Source organism: Pyrgilauda ruficollis, unplaced genomic scaffold, assembly GCF_017590135.1.
Source record: "Pyrgilauda ruficollis isolate IOZ18807 unplaced genomic scaffold, ASM1759013v1 scaffold100, whole genome shotgun sequence".
NCBI lineage: Eukaryota > Metazoa > Chordata > Aves > Passeriformes > Passeridae > Pyrgilauda > Pyrgilauda ruficollis.
Genome location: NW_024508102.1, coordinates 696,495 through 721,766, shown reverse-complemented (window position 1 = coordinate 721,766; position 25,272 = coordinate 696,495). Strand labels below are relative to the sequence as shown.

Below are 25,272 nucleotides of genomic sequence, written 5' to 3'. Positions count from 1 at the left end.
CAAACAAGACATCTGACTTCACCTTTGACTATGAGCCTGTGTTTCCCTAATTTGCATAAATATAGGTATGTTGTACAGAGGGAGATAAAATTCTCCATTTCTCTGATCTGCTTATTTGAAGGAAGATCTCAGAGGGAAGTACTGAAGCCATGGCATGTTTGAAGAATTAACTGCAGCACAGATAAAAAGCTTTAGAAGACCCCACAGGAGGGCTTTAATTTGAACAGTGAAATTCAGCTTAAAGAGCTTGAATTGGCTAAAAAGAAGAAAAAAAAATAATTTCTCAGTTTATAAAGCCCTCTGGAAATAACAACCTGGGGATGTGTTTATTTGCCATGGGAGCCTGATGTCTCTCCCCCTTTCTCCTCCAACCACTGGGCAGCTTTGGCCAGTCCAACCCCCTCCATGGGGTTGCTCCTTCGGTTCAGTGCAGCTATTTTCCAGAGGTATGGAAAATTAACTTGCTAAAAATAGGGATATTGGGCACAGGAGAGCTCCAGCTGGAAAGTGGGATGAATGCAGCAGTGGGTGTGTGCAGAGGAGGCAGCAGTGCCCGGGGCTGCTCAGGAGCAGCTCTCGTAGTAGGCGACTTTCCTCTTGATGTTGTCCCGGATCTTTCCCACCTTCTCCTCCAGCCCCGACAGCCGTGACATCCTGGACACCAGAGCCTTGTTGCCTTCCTGAATTTCCGACTCTAGAGCTGAGGAGGGAGGGCAGGGAAGGGAAGGGTTACGTGGTGGGGTTGGGCTGAGCCTCCACCTCACTCCTGCACAGCTCTGACAGGGCAAGAAAACCAACGTCCTGCACTCCCTCTGCTCCCCACCCTCTAAACAACCCCCAAAACACCACTCCCATGAGTTCTGAATGCCAAAAAATGGAAATGAGTGTGTGGAGGAAAAGAGGAGCACAGTGGTACTGCAGGCAGGGCTTCCTTTCATGGTGGCATCCTCGAAAACTCTCGATTTCCTGGCACAGCACCACCAGCTCCAGCCCAGACCCCACCCTCTCACTGCCCAAAGTGCCGTGTCCCTCATTACAGCAGCAGTCCAAGCTCTTCCCCAGGACATGATGACATTGACATTGAGAGCCTTACTTTCCATCCTGAGCATGATGCCCACGGTCTCCTGGAAGAGCGCCTGTGCCTCCTGGCCGATGCTCTGCACCCTCCTGCCCTGCTCGCCCAGCGCCGGGCCCTGCCCCAGCCTGCTCTGCAGCTCCGAGTACAGCTCCTTCACCTGGGCCAGAGCCTGGGGAAAGGCAAGCAAACACTGCAGGTAGCATCCAGCAGGCGCTGCAGAGGGGCAATTCCAGTGTTTGATCTTGTTTGGATATTAAATGGATACTGCACCACAGCTTTGTTACCAAATGTGTGACAGTTTGTGATGCAGCCACAGACCGACAGACAGCTCCACGAGCTGCCCTGCCTCAGGCAGGACAGACCAGAAGTGAGCTCCCAGCAAAGGGCCTTGGGGTTGGGAATGGCTCTGGAGAGGTTCAGCAGCGGGACGATGCTGTGGTGTGACAGCTCAGCAGCCATGACCGCACAGGAAGGTGTCCTGGCCTCGCCCAGGGCACAGCTGGCTGGGCTGTGCTGGCAGCGGGCACACCCCGAGCTGGTACCTGCTGGGCCCTGCTGTGAGCTGGTACCTGCTGGCATTGCTGTGAGCTGGGCCCTGCTGGGCACTGCTGTGAGCTGTACCTGCTGGCATTGCTGTGAGCTGGTACCTGCTGGCACTGATGGGCACTGCTGTGAGCTGGTACCTGCTGGCATTGCTGTGAGCCAGTACCTGCTGGGCACTGCTGTGAGCTGAGCCATGCTGGGCAGTGCTGTGAGCTGGTACTTGCTGGGCACTGCTGGGCCCTGCTGTGAGCCGGTACCTGCTGGGCCCTGCTGGCCTGCTGTGCCGCTGTCCCCGCCGTGTCCTGCGTGTCCCCGGCCCGCAGGCGGTTCTGCTCCGTGCTGTGCTGCAGCTGCGAGAGCCGCCCGGCCAGCCCGGCCAGCCCGGCCCCCATGGCCACCACGTTCTTCTCAGCTGGCCCGAGGACAGCCTCGATCTGCGGGCAGAGGGAGCCCCGTCAGGAGGGGAGTCACATCCAGAGCCCTCCCTGTGCCAGCTCTGCTGGCTGAAGGAGGGGGCGCAGGCACTCGGGATCGTTTCTGGGAGGCCGCCAGGCATCCCTCACCTCCTCCACGCGCTCCTGGATGAAGCGCAGCGAGGAGCCCGAGCCCCTGAGGGCCCCCTGGGCCTCCAGCAGCACCGTGTTGGCTCGCTGCAGGCTCCCCAGCACCTCCTCCACGCTGCCCTCCACGGCGTTGGCCCGGTTCCTGGGGAAAGGTGGGAAACAGCCAGGAGTGAGTGTGATAAGGGCAAAGACTGGGCGTGGAGGTCACAGAGGTAAAATCAGGGAGCTTGGGAAGCAGGAGAGGATTGCTGCTGGGAAGGTTGCAATGTCCCACTCCCAAAACCCACACATCTGGACTCCAGCAGGTTTCCTTGTGAGAGGAACATCAGTTCTGCTTCACAGCCTCAAGCAGAGGAGACAACTAAGAAGGGGGGATAAACAACTTCCTTCAAACTAGTCAGAAACGTATATTTTATGGGGCATGACAAGGTGTCAAAGGGAAAGCAGCTCCAATGAAGTTTTCTGCTCACAGTGGGGCTGCTCGGGCTGGGTGACAGAGCCCTGGAGAAAGCCAGGCTCCTCTGTCTCATCACTTCCAGCAGGTTAAGCAGGTGTCAGACACTGCCAAGGAGTTTACAGATTTATCCTGCTGACCTTCTCGCTGGGGTATTGCTGCAAGTCAACTTGTGACAATGCAGATGCTCCAAATTGGCAAGGACACCCTGTAATTACTTTTTAAGGGGCTGTGGAATAATCGTCCCAACTTTCACCCAGAAAACAAATAGCCCATTAACTGTCCCCATGCTCTCTTGTGCAATTAGGATGTAGGTCACCAATATCAGCTAATACCAGGGCAACGCTGCCATCTCCCAGCACAGGCACTCGAGATAAGAGAAAAGCCTCCACTGCTTTCCATAAAGCTCTTCTTGTCCTGGTATCTATAACAGGATCTATTCTGGGGAGATTTATTCACACTGGGGCCCCAGGGAGGTGTCTGGAGATTGCAGACTCATTCTTTTAGGCACTACTGGACACAGAAGATCCTAAAACTCCAGATTGTGCAAGTCAGGACAGCTCGGGCAGAGCAAGATTTGAGCCCAGCTGAAAACCACCAGTTCCAGCCCAGCTGAGGGACCTTCAGCTGGCAATGGCCTTGAACCCCCACCCACCTGGCCTGCTCTGCCTCCTGCTGCAGCCTCTTGGCCCTGGCGATGTCCTCGGCCGTCTGGGCAAGGATGTCCTCGGGGCACTGCAGCTCCGTCGCCAGCTTTTGGATCTCGGTCATTCTCCTCCGGACTGCAGCAGCGTCCGTGGGGAGACGCAGGGAGAGAACTGACTCACTGATCTCCTGGATGGAGGCAGGATCCGTGTCCTTGTCTGCAGAGCCAGCAGACAGACGGCATCAGGGAAGGTGGGAGTGCAAACGCAAGGGAGGAGGAGGGCAGACACCCATGCACGTCTCACACACATCTCCTCATTCCAGACAGCTGCCAGGATCTCTTCTGAACTCATCTCCTTGAATTCCACGCACTTCTCATTCACACCAGCAAAACCCTCAGGAAACAGCTGAAATGGTACCTTGAATTTGGCAATGCTAACACCATGGCTGAGCCCAAAGCAGTCAGACAGCCCTCACTGAGCAGATGAGAGTGTGTTTCAAGACAAGCCTTTTTTCATTTCACAAATAAAAATAAATCAGAAGCAGGCAGAGCCCAAGGGACATTAGCCCTGTGATTAGCTCAGAAATATCTTCACTCATCATTAACACCAGGCAGCACCAAATGACCTGATTTTCTTATTCTGCTAATGCTCAGGAGGCTCATTATGTTATTACAATCTGTCTGTGAACAATAAGTCATCCCATCAGCTTGTAGGACAACAAGGAATCCTCATCTGATTAACAGCCTGCTCCAGAGAAGGGTCATCTGTCTGTCTGTCTGCATCAGTGAGCGTGGCCAGAAAACCTCTGTGCATCAGGTCAATGCTGGCCACAAATCCCATCCCTGGAGCGCCCAGGGAACACCCGGACATGGCACTCACTGCTCTGGGCTGGGGACTGTGACCTTGGAGGTCTGTTCCAAGCCCAGTGAGTCTCTGCTCACTGCACAGAGCAGCTGTGCCATGCAGGAGGCAGGCTGCAGGCGTGCCCTGCCCTGGTACCTGCCCTGTACCTGCCAGGAAGGCGCGCAGGCGCTGCAGGAGCTGCCGCGCGCGCCGCACGTCGCCCTGGAGCTGCGTCCTGCTCTGCCCCAGCTGCTCCGCCAGCCGCCGCGTGCTGCTCTGGATCTGGCTCGCCGACAGCTCCGTCGTCTGAATCTGCACACAGAAATCACCTGGTGGGGCCTCTGCTCCATCCAGAGCCCACGGCACCGCCTCAGCTCTGGTCTGGGCCAGGCACGATGCTATTCCCTGTTCTCACTGTGCCAGAGCTTCAAAGGGCTGTAGGTGTCAAAGACTGAGGGCTGGGTCGGCAAAGGAAGCTCTCAAAGAGAGGCAGCACCATTCAGCTTTTAAAAACACCTTTGAAATGCATTTTGAATCACTTTGAAGCCTCACTTTCTCTTTGCAAGGCACAGAAAGGAGCTGCAAGAGCCCTAACCCATGAACTCTCTCTGGTTGCAGCAAATGCATCAAACCTGCAGAATCTGAGAGTTTTCCATTTTCCCAGCCCTTCTGCCCACTGATCCCAGCCCAGGAGGGAGAGAGGCTTCCTTGTGCTGTGTCCGGTGCCACTCACGTGCCTTCAGCTGGGGAGGCAGGACCCACACACAGCAGGGAGCCTCCCACTCCAAAATCCCTGGATTTCTGAAGCTGCCCAAGGGGTTAAGCCTCAAGCAGAGTTTGAGGTGGGTATTCCTCGCTCTAAGCAGAGGTCTGAGCAGGGATGGGCAGTGCCCACACTCACCAGCTGTGCCGTGTCCCGCAGCCGGGCGCTCAGGCTGCTGAACTCCTTGGCCGCTCGCCCGGCCGCAGCCAGGGCCCCGCTGGCCAGCGGGAAGAGGCCGTGGCAGGGCCGGCCAGCCCCACAGACAGAGCTGTTGTCCCTTGGGCACAGCAGCCCCTGGCAGCGGGCAGGGGTGCACGGCTCCACTCGGGCCCCTCCGCACACCTGGGCAGGGAGAGAAGAGCTGGGGTTGGGCAGCGCCCGGCTGGACACACCTCGGTGCCCGCAGGGAGGCAAGCACAGCCCCACAGGGATGGCACACCCTGCCACGGGAGCTGGGACCTGCTGAGCCCGTGCTGCAGGAGCTGTGTGGGCACGGGAGGGAGCCCAGCGGGCTGGCAGTGACACAGGAGGCACAGCCCAAAGCGCTGGAGATGTGCCAGTCAGAGGAGGGCAGGCAGAGCTGGATGCCCCCACCTGAGCCAGGCCAGCATGGCACCACCAGCCCGAGCTGCAGCAGAAACAGGAACAAAGCAGGAGCCAGTGGCTCACGATGAGTAACAGCACATCTGCGTGGAGCAAACCTCTCTGCAGAGCCACCCCTCTGCCCTGTTGGCTCTGGGGGAGAACTGCACGAGCAGCCCCTGGGAGCAGCAGCAGCTCTAACTCTGGCATCTGGCAGAGCTGCCCACGGGCTCACAGCGCAGCAGGGCACGTGCCCAGCCAGGCCAGGCTGCTGGCTCAGAACGTGCTGGTGCCCCCAGCAGCAGAGAGGGGAGGCTGGTGGTCTCCACAGCAACCGACACCGAAATGGGTCTCCATGGCAATAACAAAGCAGTGAAGGAGAAATAAGAGAAATCTCATCCAGAAATTAAGGGGGTCTTGGAGATACAAGAAGCAACAGGAGAGAGTCCCTGGAGGGAAAAGGACAGGCTGGGAGGGGGTGGAGGGCAGTGCTGTGGGATCTGTGATCCCGGGCAGGGGATGCTCAGCCAGCTCTCCAGCCGAGTCTGTCTGCACAGGCTTTGTCCTGCCGGAGGAGAGGTGCAGGGCTGCAGGATGGGACCCCCGAGCTCTGCAGGGCCCCCTTGAGAACCAGACACAGCCTGTGGGCAAGTCAAAAACCCGCTTTGCATCTTCACCTGGTTGATGACAGGGGTGAGGTCGGGGGCCGAGGCCAGCTCGCCCTTCAGGGCCAGCAGCTTGGCCGTGTCCCCAGCCAGGGTCCCCTGCAGCCCCACGGCGCTGCGCCGGCTCTCCCTGGCCTGGGCCAGCAGCCCCGGGGCTCCCTCGGCCAGGCTGCTGGCCCTGCCCGAGCTGCGGTAGGCAGAGAGGATGGTCTGGAAGGCTCCTGCGGGAATCAAGGCGATAAAAGGCACAAATGACTCACAAATGCAGCACAGCCCCTCGGGGAGGCACTGCCTCTGCCCTGAGCTGGATTCCCGCACAGGAGAGGGTGCAGGATTAGTCACCAAGGCATCACCAAAAACTCCTTTTAGTTCCAAACACCTTTCAGCCATTCCCTCAGGGGTCTCCTGAAGGACTGAGCTCAGGGCTAGAGTCTAAACTGAACTCAGGGCTGAAATTAAACTGAAGCCAGCCAAGGCACACAGGCTGATCCTGGCCTTTGGCAGGGCAGGACAGATTTCAGAGCCTCTTCCCAGCTCCCAAGCAGCCCCATCACTCCCCCCCAGCACAGGCTGGAAGGAGGGTGGCCAGGACATGGAGCTCTGAGCAGACAGAGAGGTGCAGAGAGAACTGTCCTGGTGCCACTGGGCACGGCTGGCACGTCCCCAAGCTGTGTGCTGTGGCAGGGAGGGGACAGCAGCAAGGCACTGGCAGAGAAGGAGCTGGAGCAGGACTCATGGCAGCAAGCACCAGCATCATCACAGGGCTCAATCAGCTCTTCTCCTCCCCAGTGCCTGACAGCAGCCTGGCCCTCTTCCCCACCCTCCATCCCTTCTGTCTGTGCTCAGCCTCCATTCTCTGCTGCCTCATGGATTCAGTGACACCCTCCCAGCAGGGCTGTCCCTTCCCACCCCTCCCTGGCAGCAGAGATTGTGCTGGGGGAACAGGAACACAGAATGAGCTGCCAGCCCCAAAACACCAGATCAAATCCCCCAGCAGCGTGAAGGCCCCGGTCGTGGGCAGGCTGCCTGGGAAGCACCTCTCACTGAGAGAGATGTGTTTGCTGTTCTGAGCCTGCCAGCAGGTTAAAATCCCCTTCTCATCCACCAGCCAGTGAAAAACCCCAGGCAGTCACGCTGAGGTAAATTAATGACTGCAAATTAAGAGATGTTGCAGCTGCAGAGCTGTACCTGACAGGTCTGTGCTGCGGCTGCTTTCAAACTGGGTCTTCTTGCTCTGGTACTGGGAGCTGGTGACAAACAAGCTGCTGTTGAGGGCTTCCAGCTCCCTCGACAGAGAGGCAGTGTCGTCCAGGAGACGAAGGTTGGGATTTATGCCTCGGACCTGCTCCCTGGGAGAGAACAAGAACAAAATGGGAATGATGTAGAGAGCAAAGCAGACAGAGAGCAGGGCTGAGAGGGCCACCTGTGCTGGGGCACTGCCAGCACCTGGCAAAGGGGCACTTTGAGAGTGCACTTGAGCCCAGAGACAGCCGAGCACACACCAGGGCCTTGCAGTTTGCAGAGAGGAGCTGGGCTGCAGCCCCTCCGCAGCAGGGCCGTGCCCACACAGGGACCAGGCATGCTGGATGTGCCCTGGGAGTGCCACCACGCAGCCCTGAGTGCCATCACACAGCCCTGAGTGCCACCACGCAGGCTGCCCATTCTCCTCCTGCCTCGGGGACATTGTGCATGGGACAGGCACACATGGAAAGTGGGACAGGCACACGTGGAAGCGGGACGGGCACACGTGGGAGCGCTGCTCTGCTGCTTCCCTGCTCCCCTCGTGAGCAGAGCCAGGCACAGCAAGGACAGAAACAAAGCAGAACCCGTGCAAGCAGCTCACAGAGAAACCCCAGCAGCTCCCCGTGCATCAGGGCTGTGCCCCACGGGCAGCACCCGTCCCTCACCTGATGGCAGCGAGCGCGCTGCCCGCCTGGGCCAGGCCCTGCTGGGTGCCAGCGGGGTGGCCGAGGATGCCCAGTGCCTGCTGTAGGTTGCCCTGTGCCCGCGCGAGGCGGGGGCCGAGCTGGGAGCCCCCCGTGCCCGCGGGCAGCCGCGCTGTGGCGTTGGCCAGGCCGGCCTGGCGCTGGCGCAGGCGCTCGATGTCCCCGTCGTAGGCGTGGAAGCAGGGGTGGCACGGCTGGCAGCCGGGCTGCGAGCTGCAGTGCCCACGCTGGCAGCGCTCACAGCGGGGCCCGGCGGCCCCGGCGCGGCACAGGCACCGGCCCGTGGCCGGCTCACAGCCCGCCTCCTCCGTGCCCTGGAAGTCGCAGTCGCACTCTGGGACAGGGAAGGAGGAGGGAGAGAGAAGGTGCTGGTGAATAACTTTGTATCTGTATAAAATCAGCCCCTTAATTAGGGTTAATGACCCCCAGCCCAAACTGACATCCATCCCCTCCCGTGGGACAAAGGTGGCACAGCAGAGGACGGGAAGAGCCCCCCAGAGCTGGCACAGCCCCTGACCCTACGGGGGGGCCCACGGCTGCTGGGAGGGCACTGGGGCTCTCTCTGTGATCTCAGCCAGGAAACAGCGAGCCAAAGCAGTACCTGTGCACCCTCCCCGTGCATCCCTGTAGTGCCGGGGTGGGCACTGCTGCTGCCCCACTGCCGAGCACGTCTGTCCTGTGAAGCCGTCCCTGCACGGGCACTGTCCTGTGAACTGAGAGGGCAGCACGTCAGGGACACCTGGCACAGCTCTCCCCCAGCTCCTCATAACCACCAAAACCAGCCATGGACCATTTCCTCCTCTCAGTCTGTGCCCATGCCATGCCTGAGGTGCCCATGCCAGGCTGCAGCTCAGACACAGGATGCAAACAGGCTCCAAACAGCCCCAGCACCACCAGGAGGATGCTCAGCCTTGTTTCAAAAACAAAGCAATCGCCCACGAGCAGCTGCTTTGCCATCTCAGGTCTCCTCCCCACGCTGAGCTCATTTGGAGCCTATCTTAGGCTCTTAGAATTTGTCATGGTTTGGGGTTTTTTGCATTTAACTTTAATTTTCCCAGTTGCCTCTTAAGCCTGAAGTGGCACACATGCTTTTCATTGACAAATGAGCATAATTAACTTCCCTCGCCTGGATGAAGATGTCTTATTAGGACTTCCTTGATAAATATCAAGCTTGTTAAAGTGACTTAATCTTGCCTCAATAATTACCACTTTCTTTCATTTTCCTAAATAGTCTGTCATGGTGTTTTCTAAGAATTAGGAAAATAGGAGTGGGATGCACTGGGGAACACACAGCATTTTTGTGCAGGCTCCTATGGATGGCACAGGACAAAGGAGCCACCCAGCAGGTGGGTTTGATGCTCTCACAGGTCCCCAGTGAGGGGACACAGAGCCATGGCAGTGACACCGTGGTCGGTGCAGCTCAGCCCCTGAGAGCCGCTCCCAGCAGAAATGGAAAGGAGAGAACAGAGGGAGAGGGAGAGGGAAAAGGAAAGGGAAAAGGAAAGGGAAAAGGAAAGGGAAAAGGAAAGGCTGCTGCAGGAGAGGAGCCCCGCCAGGCTCCAGCGGGCCGGGGGTACCTGGTTGCAGTGGGGGCTGCGGGAGCCGCGGGGGTGGCAGGCACAGGGCTGGCAGCCCTGCCCACTGCCCAGGCCCCAGTGCCCGGCCGCGCACTGCCCGCAGTCGCTGCCCACCACGTTGGGCAGGCAGAAGCAGCTCCCGGTGTCGCCGTCACAGGGCACGGTGTCCTGGCGCGTCCCCAGGGCATTGCAGGTGCACCCTGCACCAGGGAGGGGCCGGGTGAGGAGCAGCCTCTGGAGGAGCCCGCAGCCACCCAAGGTGGGGTTCTCCTCCCTCCCTTCCCACCCGAGCTCAGGAGATCTGCAGCTGGCTCTGACAGCATCCCCCAAACGCTGCAGAGGGGATTGGAGCCCGAGGGCCTCAGCATCCCCAGCCCAGGGGGACACAGCAGTGCCCCCACCCACCCTGCTCTGTGTGGCATCACCCCCTGAGCCCTGGGGGCACCCAGGACACAGCTGCACCCCCCAAACCCCACCTGCCCAATGCTTCTTGCTAAACTTATGCCTGAAACCACCCCCAGACTGAGCAGGGAGCTTTTATAAACCTTTACAAAACGGGCCCTTGGCTTGAAAACCCCAAACCACAGCTGGGCAGGACACGGCTCCCTTTTGGAGGGGGCACCCCGGGGGCAAGGGGGTGTCCCAGGGGTACTCACTGCGGCACCCAGCGGGGTTGGCACCGGCCAGCTGGGCAAAGCCCGGCTTGCAGAGGTGGCAGCGGTCGCCCTGCACGTTGTCCTTGCAGACGCAGCGCCCTGTCCCCGGGTCACAGACAGAGCCGGGCACGGTGCCATCCGGGTCACACTCACAGGCTGCAAAGGGGCAGGGAACGTCCCAGCTGAGGGGACAGGTCCTGGGGAAGGGTCTGGGGGGCTCTGGGGGGGCACTTACGCAGACAGGCCTCGGGGTGGCTCAGCTCGCGCCGCGGGTTGCGGAAGTAGCCGGTTTTGCAGCGCTCGCAGTTGTTGCCCTCGGTGTTGTGCTGGCAGCTGTCACACACCCCCCCGCTGGCCCCGCCGCTGGCCTGGTACAGCTCGGGGTCAAAGTGGCACGAGGACGAGTGACCATTGCAGTCGCATCCTAAAAAACCCCAGCAAACGGCTCCGTTGGAGCCGGCACCGCGCAAACCCCGCCGGCGGCAGCAGCGGTGGCACTAGAGGGTGCCCAAGGCTCCCGTGTGACACAGTGACACCCGTGACAGCCCCACAGGGGCACCAGGGCTGGGACACCGTGTCACAGCAGCCCCACAGAGCCCCAGGAAGGGCTGGGAGCTGCGGCCGGGCGGGATTTGGGACGGGGGAAGATCTGGCCGTACGCTGGCACGCGTGGGGGTCGCTGTCCTCGGCGGGGGCCCAGGGCCGGGCGTTGAACAGGGCAGCGCAGCGCTCGCAGTGCGGCCCCGCCGTGTTGTGCTGGCACACGCAGTGCCCAGGGACCTGCTGCACAGACAACGTGTCACCCACCCTGGTGGCAGCGGCTCAACACGGAGCCTCACCAGTTCATGGCCAGCAAAAACCTCCCACAGCCCATTTCTGGTCACTGTGGCCAAGGTGTCCCAAGGAGCACCCCGGGCAGGCAGTGGAGTCACCCCAGCAGTGCCCAGGCCCATGGCAGAGCCATCCCCGCAGTGCCCAGGTCCCTGGCAGCCCATGGCAGAGCCATCCAGCAGTGCCCAGGCCCCTGGCAGCCCATGGCAGTGCCATCCAGTGGTGCCCCGGGTCCCTGGCAGCCCATGGCAGAGCCACAGAGCAATCCCAGCAGTGCCCAGGTCCCTGGCAGCCCATGGCAGGGCCATCCTGCGGTGCCCAGGCCCTGGCAGCCCATGGCAGAGCCATCCCCGCAGTGCCCAGGTCCCTGGCAGCCCATGGCAGTGCCATCCAGCAATGCCCAGGCCCCTGACAGCCCATGGCAGAGCCATCCAGCAGTGCCCAGGCCCCTGGCAGCCCATGGCAGAGCCATCCCGCGGTGCCCAGGTCCCTGGCAGCCCATGGCAGTGCCATCCAGTGGTGCCCAGGCCCCTGGCAGCCCATGGCAGTGCCATCCCAGCAGTGCCCAGGCACCTGGTAGCCCATGGCAGAGCCATCCAGTGGTGCCCAGGCCCCTGCCAGCCCATGGCAGAGCCATCCCGCCTGGTAGCCCATGGCAGTGCCATCCAGCGGTGCCCAGGCCCTGGCAGCCCATGGCGGATCCATCCCCGCGGTGCCCGGCCCCTGGCAGCCCATGGCAGTGCCATCCCAGCAGTGCCCAGGCACCTGGTAGCCCATGGCAGAGCCATCCAGTGGTGCCCAGGCCCCTGCCAGCCCATGGCAGAGCCATCCCCGCGGTGCCCAGCCCCTGGCAGCCAAGCTCACTGTGCTGTGCTGGTCCCCCTCGGGGCCGCAGCGCTCGGCGTGGCCGTGGCAGAAGCAGCTCCCCAGCACCTGCAGCTCCGTCACGGCGTAGAAGGTGCTGGGCGAGTGGTAGCCCTGGCGTGGGATGTGGGGCAGCTCCGTGAAGTTGATGCGCAGGTTGGTGAAGGGCCCCAGCCCTGTTGGGGACAGGGGACGGGCGTCAGGGGCAGCAGGTGCCCAGCAGAAGCTCCTTGCAATTGGTGGGGAGGGCTTGGAGCACGGGAAGGAGGAAGTGGCACAAAGAGCAGCAGGTCAGCCATCAGCAAAGACCAAATGCTGCTCTGCGAGAGCCCAGGGGCGCAGCTCAGGGTCCCCCAGGGATTGCCCCAGCTCAGCACTTCCCAGCACTGCAGGGAGAAGCACGAGGAGCCTCATTCCCCTCGCCCTGCTCAGCTCTGGAGCAGACCCATCACTTACTCCCGATGGCCTGGCTGTAAGAGGAGCTGATTGTAGACCCCAGGTCTTGGACACTGAATTTCACCTTAGAGGGGGAAAAACAGGTTAAAAAGCAGGAAACTCGAGCTGCTGTCTGCTCCTGCTCTGGGCACTGTGTGCTCTGGACTGGCCTCTGCACAATGTCACTAAACACAGGGACAGCCTTTAGAGCTGCAGAGGACACAGCACCTGCCTGTCACAGAGCAGCAGAGGAGCAGGAACCTTCCCTAGGGCTGCCCTCAGCACTGCTGGGTGCCACGGGGCCCACCCCTCACCAGGTGTGCCAGGCTTCCATCCCCCACCCCTCACCAGGTGTGCCAGGCTCCCTGCACCCATACCTCACCAGGTGTGCCAGGCTTCCATCCCTCACCAGGTATGCCAGGCTCCCATCCCCCATCCCTCACCAGGTGTACCAGGTTTCCATCCCCCCAATCCCCCATCCCTCACCAGGTGTGCCAGCCTCCCAGGCCACCCCGTGTTCCCACCCACCCCAACCCCAGGACCCCAACGTGGGTCCCTGCCACAAACCCCCAGTACCCACCGTGCCCCCATGCACGGGGTGCCCCCGCAGCTCCTGGCACCGGGGGTCCTGCCAGCCCTCGGGGGAGCCACGGGGCACGCGGGGGAAGGCGGTGGCACAGTCAGAGGCCAGGTACTGCAGCACCTGCCACGTCCTGCCGGCGTCCAGAGAGCGTTCGATCAGCATCGCTGCGGGCGGCGACTGCGGGCAGGGACAGACACACGGGCTGGCACCGGGGCTGGCACGGGGCTGGCACCATGGGGTAGGCCAGGGCAAGCAGAGGAGCTGCCCACAGACACCCACCCTAAAGTGCAGCACGACACTGTCCAGCTGGAACATCTGCTCCAGGTCCAGCTGCAGGGACACGCGCTCCACACCTGCGGGCACAGAGGGCACGGTCACAGGGACACGCTGGGGACACAGGGACAGTGACAGCCACTTCCTCCTCTCCTCCCCAGCCAGGAGCCCAGCAGCGTTCCCTGTTCCCCTGGGGCGGGCTGTGGGCAGCAGTTTGTGGCTCTCACCGTTCTGGGACTGCCACCAGCGCGCGCGGCCGGCCGAGGACAGCACGTTCTCCACGCGGTGCCCGCTGGAGCTGTGGGGCAGCCTCGAGTCACACCTGCAGCACTTCATGCTCCACTGCAAGGAAAGGACAGCGGGAGTGGCCACCCCAGCAGCACCCCGGAAAGGCCCCAGGGGTGAGGAGGAAAGGCAGGGTGGGTTCATTGAGGCCAAGGAGCATCAGCTCAGTTAGAGAGAGCTGAAGGACCACGATCAGTGAGTCTGACAGGCCTCAAGAGCTCCCCTCCACACCTTGTTGAAAGCCACAGCTCAAGGTTTTATGGACTAAAAACTAAACCCGAAATGCTTTTGACTAACACAGATTTTTGGCGAACCATCAAAATTGCGGTATTTTAAGCAACCCCCCCTGGTTTCCACAGCACCAACGCTGGATAGAAAGCCCTTTGCAGCCTTTCAGGACTGGTTTGCCCTTTCCACAGAGCCCAGGGGCTGTCTGGTGAACAGAAGGGCCTTTCTCTCCTATCCAAGGGCTCGGGCGATGCTCATCCCCCAGGGCTCTCCCCGGGGAGCAGAGCAGAGCTCGCAGTGGGTGAGAAGCCAGGGGGTGGGAAGTCGAGCGGCTCAAAGTTCAGCCCTTCACTTGAGCAAGTAACCCAAGGAGCAAACAGAGACTGAGCACGGGGAACGTGGGGACGGGAGAGAGGCGTCCCCCGGGAGCAAACAAATACCCAAATTGTCACCAAGCAGGCAACGCTCCCCGCAGCAGCAGCAGCCAGCACCGCGGGGCTCCTGCGCCGGCTCAGGAACGGGCAGAAAGCAGCAGGAAAGAGATTGAGCAAGAGCCGGGAGTGGGGAAGGGCTGGACAGCAGCCAAGGCTTGGGGTGGGCAAGCAGGTTGGGCCAGGACCACCAGGAAAGTGGGATGGAGAGACCCAGGGGAGGCCAAGGTGGGAAGGGCAGGGCCGGCAGGGTGGGGAATTAGGGGATGGGGAATTAATTAGGAGATGGGGAATTAGGGGATGGGGAATTAGATGGTGCCAGAGTCCACAGCAGCATCCCAGGGAACATGGGGAGGCCCGAAGCACTTGGAGTGGGGCCAGGGACTGCAGAGACCACTGGGAGGGGGAAGATGCTGCTCAGACCATGAAATGAAGGGTTCAGCACCTCCAGCCTGGTGGAAAACGGGTTATCCAGAGAAACTGAGGCTGGCCCAGCCCTGGCAGTGCCCAAGGCCAGGCTGGATGGGGCTTGGAGCAGCCTGGGACAGTGGAAGGTGTCCCATGGCAGGGCACTGAAACTGCATCATCTCCTCCAGCCCAAAAAACCCTCTGGGAGCCTGAGGTGTCAGTGGCCAGAGCAGCAGAGGAGCCTCCCAAATGGAGCAGTGGGACACGTCTGTCACACTGCCACATCCCAGGGGGATCAGGGAGAATGGAGCAGGGGGACACATCTGTCACACTGCCACATCCCACAGGGATCAGGGGGATAGAGCAGAGCATGCCAGAGATGGCAGGAGCCAGCCCTGATGGCTCAGAAATGCCACCCTGGCTGCAGGGGGGTCTGGGCCTGGCAGGGGCACAGCTGGCACGGGGAAGGCAATGAGATACCCTCTGCAAGGCTGGCAGGGGCTGCAGGGGCTTTAGGTGACTCCAGGGCATGCTGGGACCCCGGGGGGAATCAGCTTTCAGGGCCTGAGCAGGGCCATGGGGTGACAAGTGACAAGCAGCACTGCACAGGCACCCCTGTGCTAAAACCTTCCTTGGGATGCTTAAAACAGAGGAGCCAAATCCAACCCCAACCCTCCAGGGCCCCTCGTGGGGCTGGGGAAGGGACAGGGCAGCAGGGTGGCAGCCACTGGGCCACAGTGACACCACACTTAATGGTTTCCCCTTTAAAAATTAATTTGTGGTTTACAAAAATGAATCTGTGGTTTCGTTCCTCACACAGCCCAGAGCTGAGCCTGCTCTGTCCAGGCTGGGAAGCTTCCCCAGCTGGGTGCACAGTGACATCCTCACGTGTAACCCATCTGTTTCCATATTTTCCACAATCTTTATGTTCTCTGTCTATAAATACCCCAGCACAGGAGTTGGCAAACGACAGTATTTATAACAATATCACAAAGTAAGCAAACACAGCACTGAAAATATATAATCATGCCGTTTCCCTGGCTCTACCAGTGAGAATCACAAATCATTTAATCAGGACTAGGCAGAACTCATTTCAGATCATGGCCACGAGCAGCAAATTGTCAGAGAGCTGCAGGAATTATCCACAGAAATAATCTAGTGAACAATTGCCAGCGGTGATTAAACTTCCCACCAGTCCTGACTGTGCTGAGCAAAGGAGAAGGGAAGGTTTTCTGCAAGGGGAAAGGTTAATCTCGGCTAAATTATTCATTAGGAGTGACTGGTGCATACTTGTGAGACCATTCACACAGGCAGGGACAGCTCTCCAGCAGCCACAGTGCAGCTGCAGCCCCACTCCAGCCTGGTGCTAAATCAAAATAAAGCTTCAGGGGTGTGAGACAAACCCTTCCCAGGCAGCCCAGGGCTCTGCTGGCTGCAAAAATCTCCTCTTTTTTTTTTTTTTTTTTCCCTCAGTTTTTTTAATTAAGACTAAAATTAACATTGGAAACCAAATTCATTCCACATCCTCTGAGTAAGTTGTGAAACCCCTGCATTGCACAACAGCAGGGTTTGCTCTTACCAGCTGTGACTATGTGTCTCAAAGTTCCTTGGGACAGAGGCAATTACCAAAAATGACAGCCCAGAGTGAGGAGAGCCCCACCAGCACGTACCTTTCCCTGCTCTGTGCCATTTCTGCTTCTGACCAGGCTCGGAGGAGCCCTGGGAGCTGGCCAGGAGCGCCCAGGGCTGCAGCTCTATGTGCCCACTGGCAGGGAAGCTTTGGGATCTATTCTGGGGCTCCATAACCCATATTTTGGGTGGCCAGGAGCACCCAGGGCTGCAGCTCTATGTGCCCACTGGCAGGGGAGGTTTGGGATCTGCTCTGGGGCTCCGTTTTCATATTTTGGGTGGCCAGGAGCACCCAGGGCTGCAGCTCTACGTGCCCAGTGGCAGGGAAGCTTTGGGATCTGCTCTGGGGCTCCATTTTCATATTTTGGGTGGCCAGGAGCTCTGCTGGGAAGGGCTGGGGGCTGACAGGGCTGTTTCAGGGAGGTAAGAGTGGTTTTGGGTGTGCAAGGAAATTACTTCTCACCCTCTGTGCCTCCAAGCTGCTCCAGTCACCCAAAATATGGGTTATGGAGGCTCTGGGATTAAGAGGAATTCATTCCAGACTTTTGAAGGATAATTCACTGCCCACTTATGTGAGAGGGAAAACTCCTGTGCTCAGAATAAGTAGAGTCACGTCTCAGAAATAAATGGAAAGGGGGAAAGTGCACAGAGAACAGCTTGAAAGTGGCCGAGAGTGACAGTCTGCAGGTCTGTGCTGCTCTCCCCCTGCCCTGCCCTCGTGACCCCGCTCCTGAGCAGCCTCCCTGCTCGTGCAGGGCAGCAAACCTCACACACTCCAACCTGGTGGCCGCTGACCAAAGCTATTTCAGGAGCTCCTGCTGCCATTTTAACATGAGCAGAGAGCCCTTGAAATGAAATCCTCCTGGCACAGGAGCAGAGCCCAGAATAAACCGCACTTGTTCACCAGCAGAGAGGGGAGCTGGGCTGAGCAGCCGTGGGGCAGAGACCTCTCCTGGCTGTGGGGCCTCGGGGTGCCACCTCTGACCAGGCAGAGAGCACTGTGCACAGCCAAGATTCCACAGGGACAGCAATGCCCATTCCAGTTCTAGCTGGGGACACTCTGGAAAGTGGTGGGAATTCATACACACACAGAGATTTTGGGTTATTAAACAACAGGGAGCAGCAAGGCTCCTGGGGGGCAAAGCCCCTGCAAAGCCAGGCTGTGTAATTCCCCATTGCAGCCCCTTTGTGCAGCACAGTTCTCTGTTCCTGCACTGTTACCTGCAGGCTCCTGCAGCAGGGAAGGAATCTGTTCCTTTGCCATGGCAGAAGGCAGCAGAAGCTCCCGTGGCTCTGCCAGGGTGGTTAAACTTCCCAGTTTAGCTGCTATTCCCTAAACTGGACTGGGACTCCGTTTGGGGGCACGGGTCCAGCACAGAGTCAGGGAGGTCAAAGGGATCAGAGTGCAGCTGCCAGCCCCACACAGGACACCCCAAAGTCCCAGCCTGGGACTCTCTTTGCCATGACAGCAGTGTCACTGTGGCTGGCTGGATATGACACTGAAAATGAGCTCTGGGGTTATGCTCAAACCACAGAGAGAGGGCTCTGCCCCCAGCTTGGTTTTACCCAAATTCACCTTGGTTTTACCCCAAATTCGCCTTGGTTTTACCCCAGATTCACCTTGGTTTTACCCCAAATTCACCTTGGTTTTACCCCAAATTCAGGGGGGCAGCAGAGATGGGGTAAAGGCAGGAGTGGGACAAACTTCCCAGGGATGAGGTTTAAGGCAATGAAGTTCCTTTCCCTCACTTCAAAGCAAGCTCGTGGGTGCTGTTTTCCTCACCCCATCTGTTCTCACATCAGCAAAACTTCATCCAAAATCCGCCAGGATGGTTTGACAGGCTGCAAACCCCACACTGCAGCAGCTGATCCCACACGGGGTGCGAGGCAGTGAGGAGATGTCTCCCAGCAAGTGCCAATCTGCAGCCCTGAGGCCAGGAAAATGAGATGCAGAGAAAGGAGGAGGGAGCAATCACAGGAAAGAGGCTTTTCCCTGGGCAGGTAGGGGCACATCCCGCAGCAGGGAGCAGGGTGTGCCCCAATGCCTGGTGAGATAAGCACAGAGCAGCCTGTGCTTGCTGCTTCCTCCAGCCCCTCAGGAGCACAGACTGTGCAGGGCAAACCCTGGCTGGACAAAGAAAAACCCAAACTAGAGCCACGCTTTGGTGCCATCCAGCCACGGTTATTTCATGGTTCTGGGGGTGCCCTGCTCCTGTCCAGTCGTTCTGGGGGTGCCCTGCTCCTGTCAGTGGTTCTGGGGGTGCCCTGCTCCTGTCCAGTCGTTCTGGGGGTGCCCTGCTCCTGTCAGTGGTTCTGGGGGTGCCCTGCTCCTGTCCAGTCGTTCTGGGGGTGCCCTCCTCCTGTCAGTGGTTCTGGGGGTGCCCTGCTCCTGTCCAGTCGTTCTGGGGGTGCCCTGCTCCTGTCAGTGGTTCTGGGGGTGCCCTGCTCCTGTCCAGAGCCTGCTGTGGGTTTGCAAAGAAAAACCCAAACTAGAGCCACGCTTTGGTGCCATCCAGCCACAGTTATTTCATGGTTCCGGGGATGCCCTGCTCCTGTCAGTGGTTCTGGGGGTGTCCTGCTCCTGTCAGTCGTTCTGGGGGTGCCCTGCTCCTCTCCAGTGGTTCTGGGGGTGCCCTGCTCCTGTCCAGTGGTTCTGGGGGTGTCCTGCTCTTGTCAGTCGTTCTGGGGGTGCCCTGCTCCTCTCCAGTGGTTCTGGGGGTGCCCTGCTCCTGTCAGTGGTTCTGGGGGTGCCCTGCTCCTGTCCAGTCGTTCTGGGGGTGCCCTGCTCCTGTCCAGAGCCTGCTGTGGGTTTGTGTGAAGAAGGGGAGCTGGGAGGCACAGCTTTGCCTGCTCCAGTGCTGGGGTGGGCTCCCAGCTCCCTGAGGGACTCAGGCAGGTGGCCCAGCAGATGCAGGCAGCAGCCAGCACCAGCACAGCCCAGACCTGTCTGGCACTGCCCTCCTGGCAGGCATTGGCCGGTATTTTTGGAGGCAGCCAAAGAGGAGTCGGTGCTGAGGCTCCAGAGATGCTGCAGAGCAGCCCTGCCAGGCAGCTGCCACCATCCATCAGCAGCAGGGCCCCCTGTGCTGTGCCAGGGGCCCCAGCGGGCTCACATCTCCCTCCCTGGCTGCCACAGGCTCCTCTGGAACCTCTCCTCTCAATCCTCTCAGTCCTGGATGGCTCCGTGTCACCCGAGCTGGCAAAGGGCACTGCCCACCCCCCACATCCACCGAGTGCCCACAAAGCTCAGGTGACACAGGCAGAAAATCCCACTCAAACAACATTTTAAATACAAAAGTCTCCCAGGGCTGGAGGGTGAGGAGTCTCAGTCGGCAGGACCAGCACAGGGACCCAGCTCTGCTCCTGCCCTGCCTCCTCTCCTGTTCCCTGGCACGGATCTCCCAGGGATGCTCAGGGGTCTGTGGAAGCCACTCTTGTGCCTCCCCGCGGCTGCAGGTACAGTGGGGGCTGCTCCCAGTGCTGTGCCTACGTTCATATTTACCTATATTTCAGATATATTTGGTATATTCTGTTCCAGAGTTCAATGAAGCGCTGGCTGAGCTTGAGCCACACCTCAGCCCATCACAGCCTGCCGCACCGAGCACCTCCCAGCCCCCAAACCCAGCCTCGCTCGTTTTCCCCTCCATTTCCAGGTTCCCCGCCCTGGTGGCTCCAGCAGCAGCTGCCGAGCCCGAGTCCTTCCCATCGCGCTGCCCTCCCGTCCCTCCCTGCTCCTGCCGGGCTGGGAGCGCCGGGGATGAGCTCGGCTTTCACCGGCCGGGCGCGGAGCAACCGGGAGTGCAAAGAATAAAGGTTAGAGGGATCCGGAGCCGGGCAGACAGCGGAGCACAGGCTGCGGTCCATCAGTGACCACCAGAGTTGTGAAAGAGGGCCCTGGGGCCGGCAGGGAGCAGCGCTGGCAGCCCGGGCACCGCAGCCACCCCTCGTCCCGTGCCCTCTGCTGAGCTTGCAAAACCGCCCCCAGATTTGTACCTATTTGGCAACCGAACAAGAGCGAGGCTTGTAACCAAAAAAAGGGCCCTAGGAGTCTATAAATTAAACGTGCTTGCTTTTTATAGGGTGGGAATAAGGAAATCGAGTTTGGTTTTGCTTAAATTAGGGAAGTAGAGGAAGGGAGGGAAGAGTTAGGAAATGCTGAAGCCGTGGGGATTTGTCCCGAGTTAAGAGCTGGGATAATCAAACCTGCATCAGCAATTACAGCTGTAGAACAGAAATCAGGGGATTTGCTCTCAGCAGCTCTGGATCTCTCATTTCAATAAAGGAAAGGAGCAAAGTGTAAGGAAGGGAAGAGCCCATTCCCAGAGGCAGAACTGGAGAATCCAGCTCAACACAATGCCAACTTTAACCCTGGTGCTTGTAAGGCAAGGGACAAGGGACATGAAAACCAAATAGATTTGGGATTTGTAGCCTGGAAGAGACAACTGCAGCCCTGCTCCCTGCCTTCCTCCAGCAGCCCTCCCTCCCACCCCTGCAGCCAGCAGGTCACTCCTGCCTCAGGGTGGCACAGAGGGGTCCTGGCCCCTCTTCAGAGATCACAAATGATGCAGAGGGTCACAGCGATGCCCTTTGAAAGAGCTCCCAGGGCCAGGCAAAGGGGCACCCAGCCCATTCCTGCTGCTCTTAGCAAGAGCAGACTCATCAAGGTTTGTCCTCACTCACTGCCCAAGCACGGCCCCCACGCCCCCTTCTCAAAGTCACTGCCAAAAGTCATTGCTAAATGAAGATTTCAGAGGCACATTTTTGAGCATTTTTCCTCTTCTATAAGCAGAAATTTGGAAGGAAAAGCGAATTAAGCCACGGGAAGCAGTAAGGGGTTATTTGTGAGCACAAATCCTGACCCCTGGGAGCAGCAGAAGAACTCCAGAAAAAGGGAGTGGAGGAAATGCCTGGCTGTGGCTGTCAGCCTGGAAAAGGACGTGAGGGAGGAGAGATGCTGCAGCCAGCCCAGCATCCAGGAGGATTCAATGCTCACACCCTGAGCTCAGGGACCAGTGGAAATCTCTCCAGCCCAGCCAGGACACCACTGGCTCCACAACAAACCCACTCACAGCCACATCTTGGCCTCCAGTTTGCAGGGCAGCTAAAACCACAAGGCTGACTCACAGGAGCTGGGCTGCAGTGCAGAAAACACTGCCCCACTGGAGAGCTGCCACTCCTTTCCTCTGCAGCATCTCTTCCAAGACAAGTCTGCCTGTCCTGCACTGAACCCTCGGGGCTCCTCCCAAGGCACTTTCAGGGTTAACAGCAGCCACAGAGAGGCTGTAGGGAGTGCTCAGAGCAGGGACACATCACACCTGCAGTTCCCAGCCCTGTGCTGGGCAGGTTTATCCCTAAACTCTCCCTCTGACTCGGTGGCAGAGTGGGAATGTGCAGCTGGATGAAGCATCATCCCCCCAGCAGGATCTCCTGCCCCCACACAGCCAGGGATTGAAAACACCTTCAGCAGCTTTCCCAAACCTTTGTGAAAGAGCTGGAACGTTCTCATTGATGACAAGAAAATACCAGTTCAGTTTAGAACTGAAATGCCCGGGGACAGGAGGCTTTGGGATGTTTTGCCCCCAGTGCTCCCTGCCAGAACCTTGCTGCCCGTGCCCTGTCGCTGCCTTCGTGCCCAGCTCACCCAGGAGGGTGGCAGAGAGGGGCTCCAGGGGACACTGACCCAGCACGGCCGGGAGGGGACAAACCCCAGCACCACGGGATGGTTTGGGTTGGGAAGGGGCTTAAAGCTCATCCCACTGGGCCAGCTCAGAGCCCCCTCCAGGCACATCCCTGCCGGGGTGGGGAGGAAGGGGGGAGGATGGGGGGAGGAAGGCTTTCCTGCTCCCAGGGAGCTCTGGGTGCGGGCTGGGGGCTGTACCTGTCCGTGGGGGCTGTACCTGTCCGTGGGGTGAGCAGTACCTGTCCATGATGGGGGCTGTACCTGTCCGTGGGGTGGGGGCTGTACCTGTCCTTGGGGCATGCAGTACCTGTCCATGGGGGCTGTACCTGTCCGTGGGGTGGGGGCTGTACCTGTCCGTGGGGTGTGCAGTAGGTCTCGGGCTTGCTCAGGCCGCAGGTGGAGGAGGCTCTCAGGTGAGGGGCCCGTCCCAGCAGCAGGTCCCCGGGGGCAGGGTAGCAGGCTCCCTGGGAACAGGCTCTCTGCGCTGCCAGGAGCCCCGGGGCAGCTGCAACAGGGGAACAGGGCTCAGGGCAGGGGGCACAGAGAGCAACCTGCCCCACAGCCCCAAACCAGCTGTGCTCAGAGTCAGGGCAGGGGGCACAGACACCAACCTGCCCCACAGCACGGAGAGATGCTCACTGCACCAAAGCAGCCACGCTTGGGACACCCTCCCAGTGCACGTGCCAACCAAGAGAAGGGTGTTTCACCCTGAGGTGAAACCTTTATTTTTTAATAATAGTGCTTTGTACTAAGAGTTACTTCCAAAACACTTCCTTGCCCTGGCCCCAGGTTTGGGGCTGCAGGGATGCTCTGTGCCTTGCCCATCAAACTGAGCAGTCCAGGTTGGTGTCCCCCAGTCCCAGAGCCAGCCCAGGTTGGTGTCCCCTGGTCCCAGAGGCAGCCCTGGAGGTGTTCCCTATTCCCAGAGCCAGCCCAGGTTGGTGTTCCCTATTCCCAGAGCCAGCCCAGGTTGGTGTCCCCTATTCCCAGAGCCAGCCCAGGTTGGTGTCCCCTGTCCCAGAGGCAGCCCTGGAGGTGGGACACAGCACAGCCTCCTGCCACCCCCCAGCACTGGGATCAAGCCCAGGCTCTGCTGCCCCACAGCTCCCTCAGCAGCGTTGCTCTTGGCCAGCTGTGCCCTGCTCTGGGAGCCCCGGTGAGCCTTACCCAGCAGCACCAGCACAGCCCACGGCCACGGCTGGCAGCGAGGCTCCATTCGGCCACGGACACAGCTGGGGGGAGTTTGCAACGAGGCTGAAAAGAGCAGAAAATTCCAGTTCAAAAACTCAGTCCGGATCCTCCTTCCTTCTCACCTCACAGGGAGATATTTTAATTAATCCACACAGAAGGGCATGGGGGAAAAAACCAAGAATAATGAAGAGGAAAATCAGGTGCTGAAACTGAATTTGCCTGCAATGCAGTGAGCCCCTGCAGGATGGGGGCTGGAGGGGATGGAGTGTGCACACACAGCCCTGCAGCCCCCGGGCACCCTCCGGGCACTCCCTGTGCCCCAGCCCCACCCTCGCCCTGCGCTCCCAGAGCCAGTCCCAAATCCCAGATCCCAGCTCGAGCTGACATTCCAGGAAAAGGAGAAATCCATAAAAACCTCACGTGAGCGTCTCCTGCAGGGAAAGGAGCCCCGTGGGATAGCCTGGGGGAGGAAATGCTGCCAGCACACACCCCAGCAAACACAAACCTCACCTGCCGTGTCCCTGTGTCCCCCGCCGTGTCCCCGCGTCCCCCGCAGCCGCCGGAGCTCTGAGCGCCGGCCGATCCTCGCAGGCTTTAAACGCGCTGCCTCACCTGCCCAGAAGGTGCCTGTGGGTGCAGCGATGACAAAGGAGTGATTCAGGATCCCCAGACATCCACACCCTGTGAGCGCACAGCTCCCGGCAGCTCCGGGGCGGGCACGGGCACCGCGAGCAGCCGGGCACGGCGGGCAGGGCAGCTCCGCGGGCACCGGGGGAACCCGGCTGGGCTCGGCTTAACCCGGCTGGGCTCGGCTTAACCCGGCTGGGCTCGGTCTAACCCGGCTGGGCTCGGCTTAACCCGGCTGGGCTCGGTCTAACCCGGCTGGGCTCTGTTTAACCCGGCTGGGCTCGGCTTAACCCGGCTGGGCTCGGTCTAACCCGGCTGGTTCTGTTTAACCCGGCTGGGCTAGGTCTAACCCGGCTGGGCTCCGTTTAACCTGGCTGGGCTCGGTTTAACCCGGCTCGGCTGTGTTTAACCCATCTGGGCTCAGTTTAACCCATCTGGGCTCGGTTTAACCCGGCTGGGCTCGGTTTAACCCATCTAGGCTCAGTTTAACCCATCTAGGCTTAGTTTAACCCATCTGGGCTCGGTTTATCCCCTCTGGGCTCGGTTTAACCTGGCTGGGCCCCGTTTAACCCATCTGGGCTCAGTTTAACCCATCTGGGCTTGGTTTAACCCGGCTGGGCTCCTGGAGCCGCTGCACAGAGCTTGCCCACCCTCCGGGCAGGGCTGGCACGCTGTGCTCACGGGCTGGCAGGGCAGTGCCGCTCCCAGCGCCTCAGCTCCAGCCTTTAAATGCCAATGGAAACTGCAGCATTTGTTATTTATCGGTTTGTTATTATTGTACAGCGGCAGCAGAGTCAGAAACTCCTAAAGCCCTGTTTGAAGGGAGGGCAGCTGAGAGCAGCCACCCCCCCAGCGCTGCCCACACGCTGAATTTCAGCTAAAACTGACGTTTCATCCTCGGCAAAACTTTATCGAGCCCTTTCCGTGTCCTTCAGTGGGATAACCCCAAGGTCAGCTCCTCTCCCATAATGGTGAGGGGCTCAGCAGGACCCTTCAGGTGGCCCCAGGTGTCTCCTCCTGTTGTGTCACCCACGTCCCATCCCCACCCTGGGGGACACAGGCACAAGCTGAGGGCCAGCAGCTCCGAGCAGGGCTCCACACAGAGCTGGGGAAAAAAACAAAACAAAACAAAAAAATAATCTCGTCCCTGGGGCTACAGAGTGTGAAAGCTGGGCTGAGGTGCGGCACACCTGGGCACACCTGGGCGTGCTCAGCTCCTGCTCAGCAATGCGGTAACGCCGCATTCCTCCTCCCCTGCCCCGCCCGGCGGCAGCGGGGAAGCCAGAAGGAACCCTGGAATGTCTGAAGGGAAAAGGAGGCGAGAAGAAACCCTGGAATGTGTGAAGGGAAAGGGAGGCAGGGATGAGACGTGCCCCGAGCTGCTCGGAGAGCCCCAACGCCGAGCCCCTCTGTGACCCCCCGTGTGTGTGAAGGGCTCCCACCGACCCCGGAGAGCCACGGCAAGGTGAAACATCACCTGCGGTTCCAGG

The 25,272-nt window shown here is 59.7% G+C and overlaps 1 protein-coding gene across 1 annotated transcript; it reads right to left on the bottom strand.

The window, feature by feature from the left end:
- Positions 1-223: 223 nt before the first annotated feature.
- On the bottom strand, positions 224-23,812 carry LAMB3 (laminin subunit beta 3). The gene is made up of 23 exons (XM_041468163.1): positions 23,666-23,812; positions 23,132-23,218; positions 22,315-22,469; positions 13,531-13,645; positions 13,310-13,383; positions 13,028-13,207; positions 12,469-12,532; positions 12,013-12,188; positions 10,977-11,097; positions 10,553-10,741; positions 10,318-10,473; positions 9,662-9,861; positions 8,686-8,797; positions 8,046-8,418; positions 7,327-7,487; positions 6,151-6,359; positions 5,030-5,233; positions 4,296-4,440; positions 3,294-3,501; positions 2,185-2,326; positions 1,879-2,055; positions 1,094-1,247; positions 224-700 (listed from the first exon to the last, which is right to left on the bottom strand). The coding sequence occupies exons 2-23, from the start codon at positions 23,178-23,180 to the stop codon at positions 564-566; spliced, it is 3,501 nt and encodes a 1,166-aa protein (XP_041324097.1). The 5' UTR covers positions 23,181-23,218; positions 23,666-23,812; the 3' UTR covers positions 224-563.
- Between the last annotated feature and the right edge of the window lie 1,460 nt (positions 23,813-25,272).

Coding starts and splice junctions, on each gene's coding strand:
- LAMB3 (XM_041468163.1), bottom strand. CDS start 23,180: ATGGAGCCTCGCTGCCAGCCGTGGCCGTGGGCTGTGCTGGTGCTGCTG. Junction 10,742..10,976: donor CGACCCCCACGCGTGCCAGC/GTACGGCCAGAT, acceptor GGGGTTTTTTAG/GATGCGACTGCAATGGTCAC. Junction 8,419..8,685: donor TGCACGGGGAGGGTGCACAG/GTACTGCTTTGG, acceptor TCCCTGTCCCAG/AGTGCGACTGCGACTTCCAG.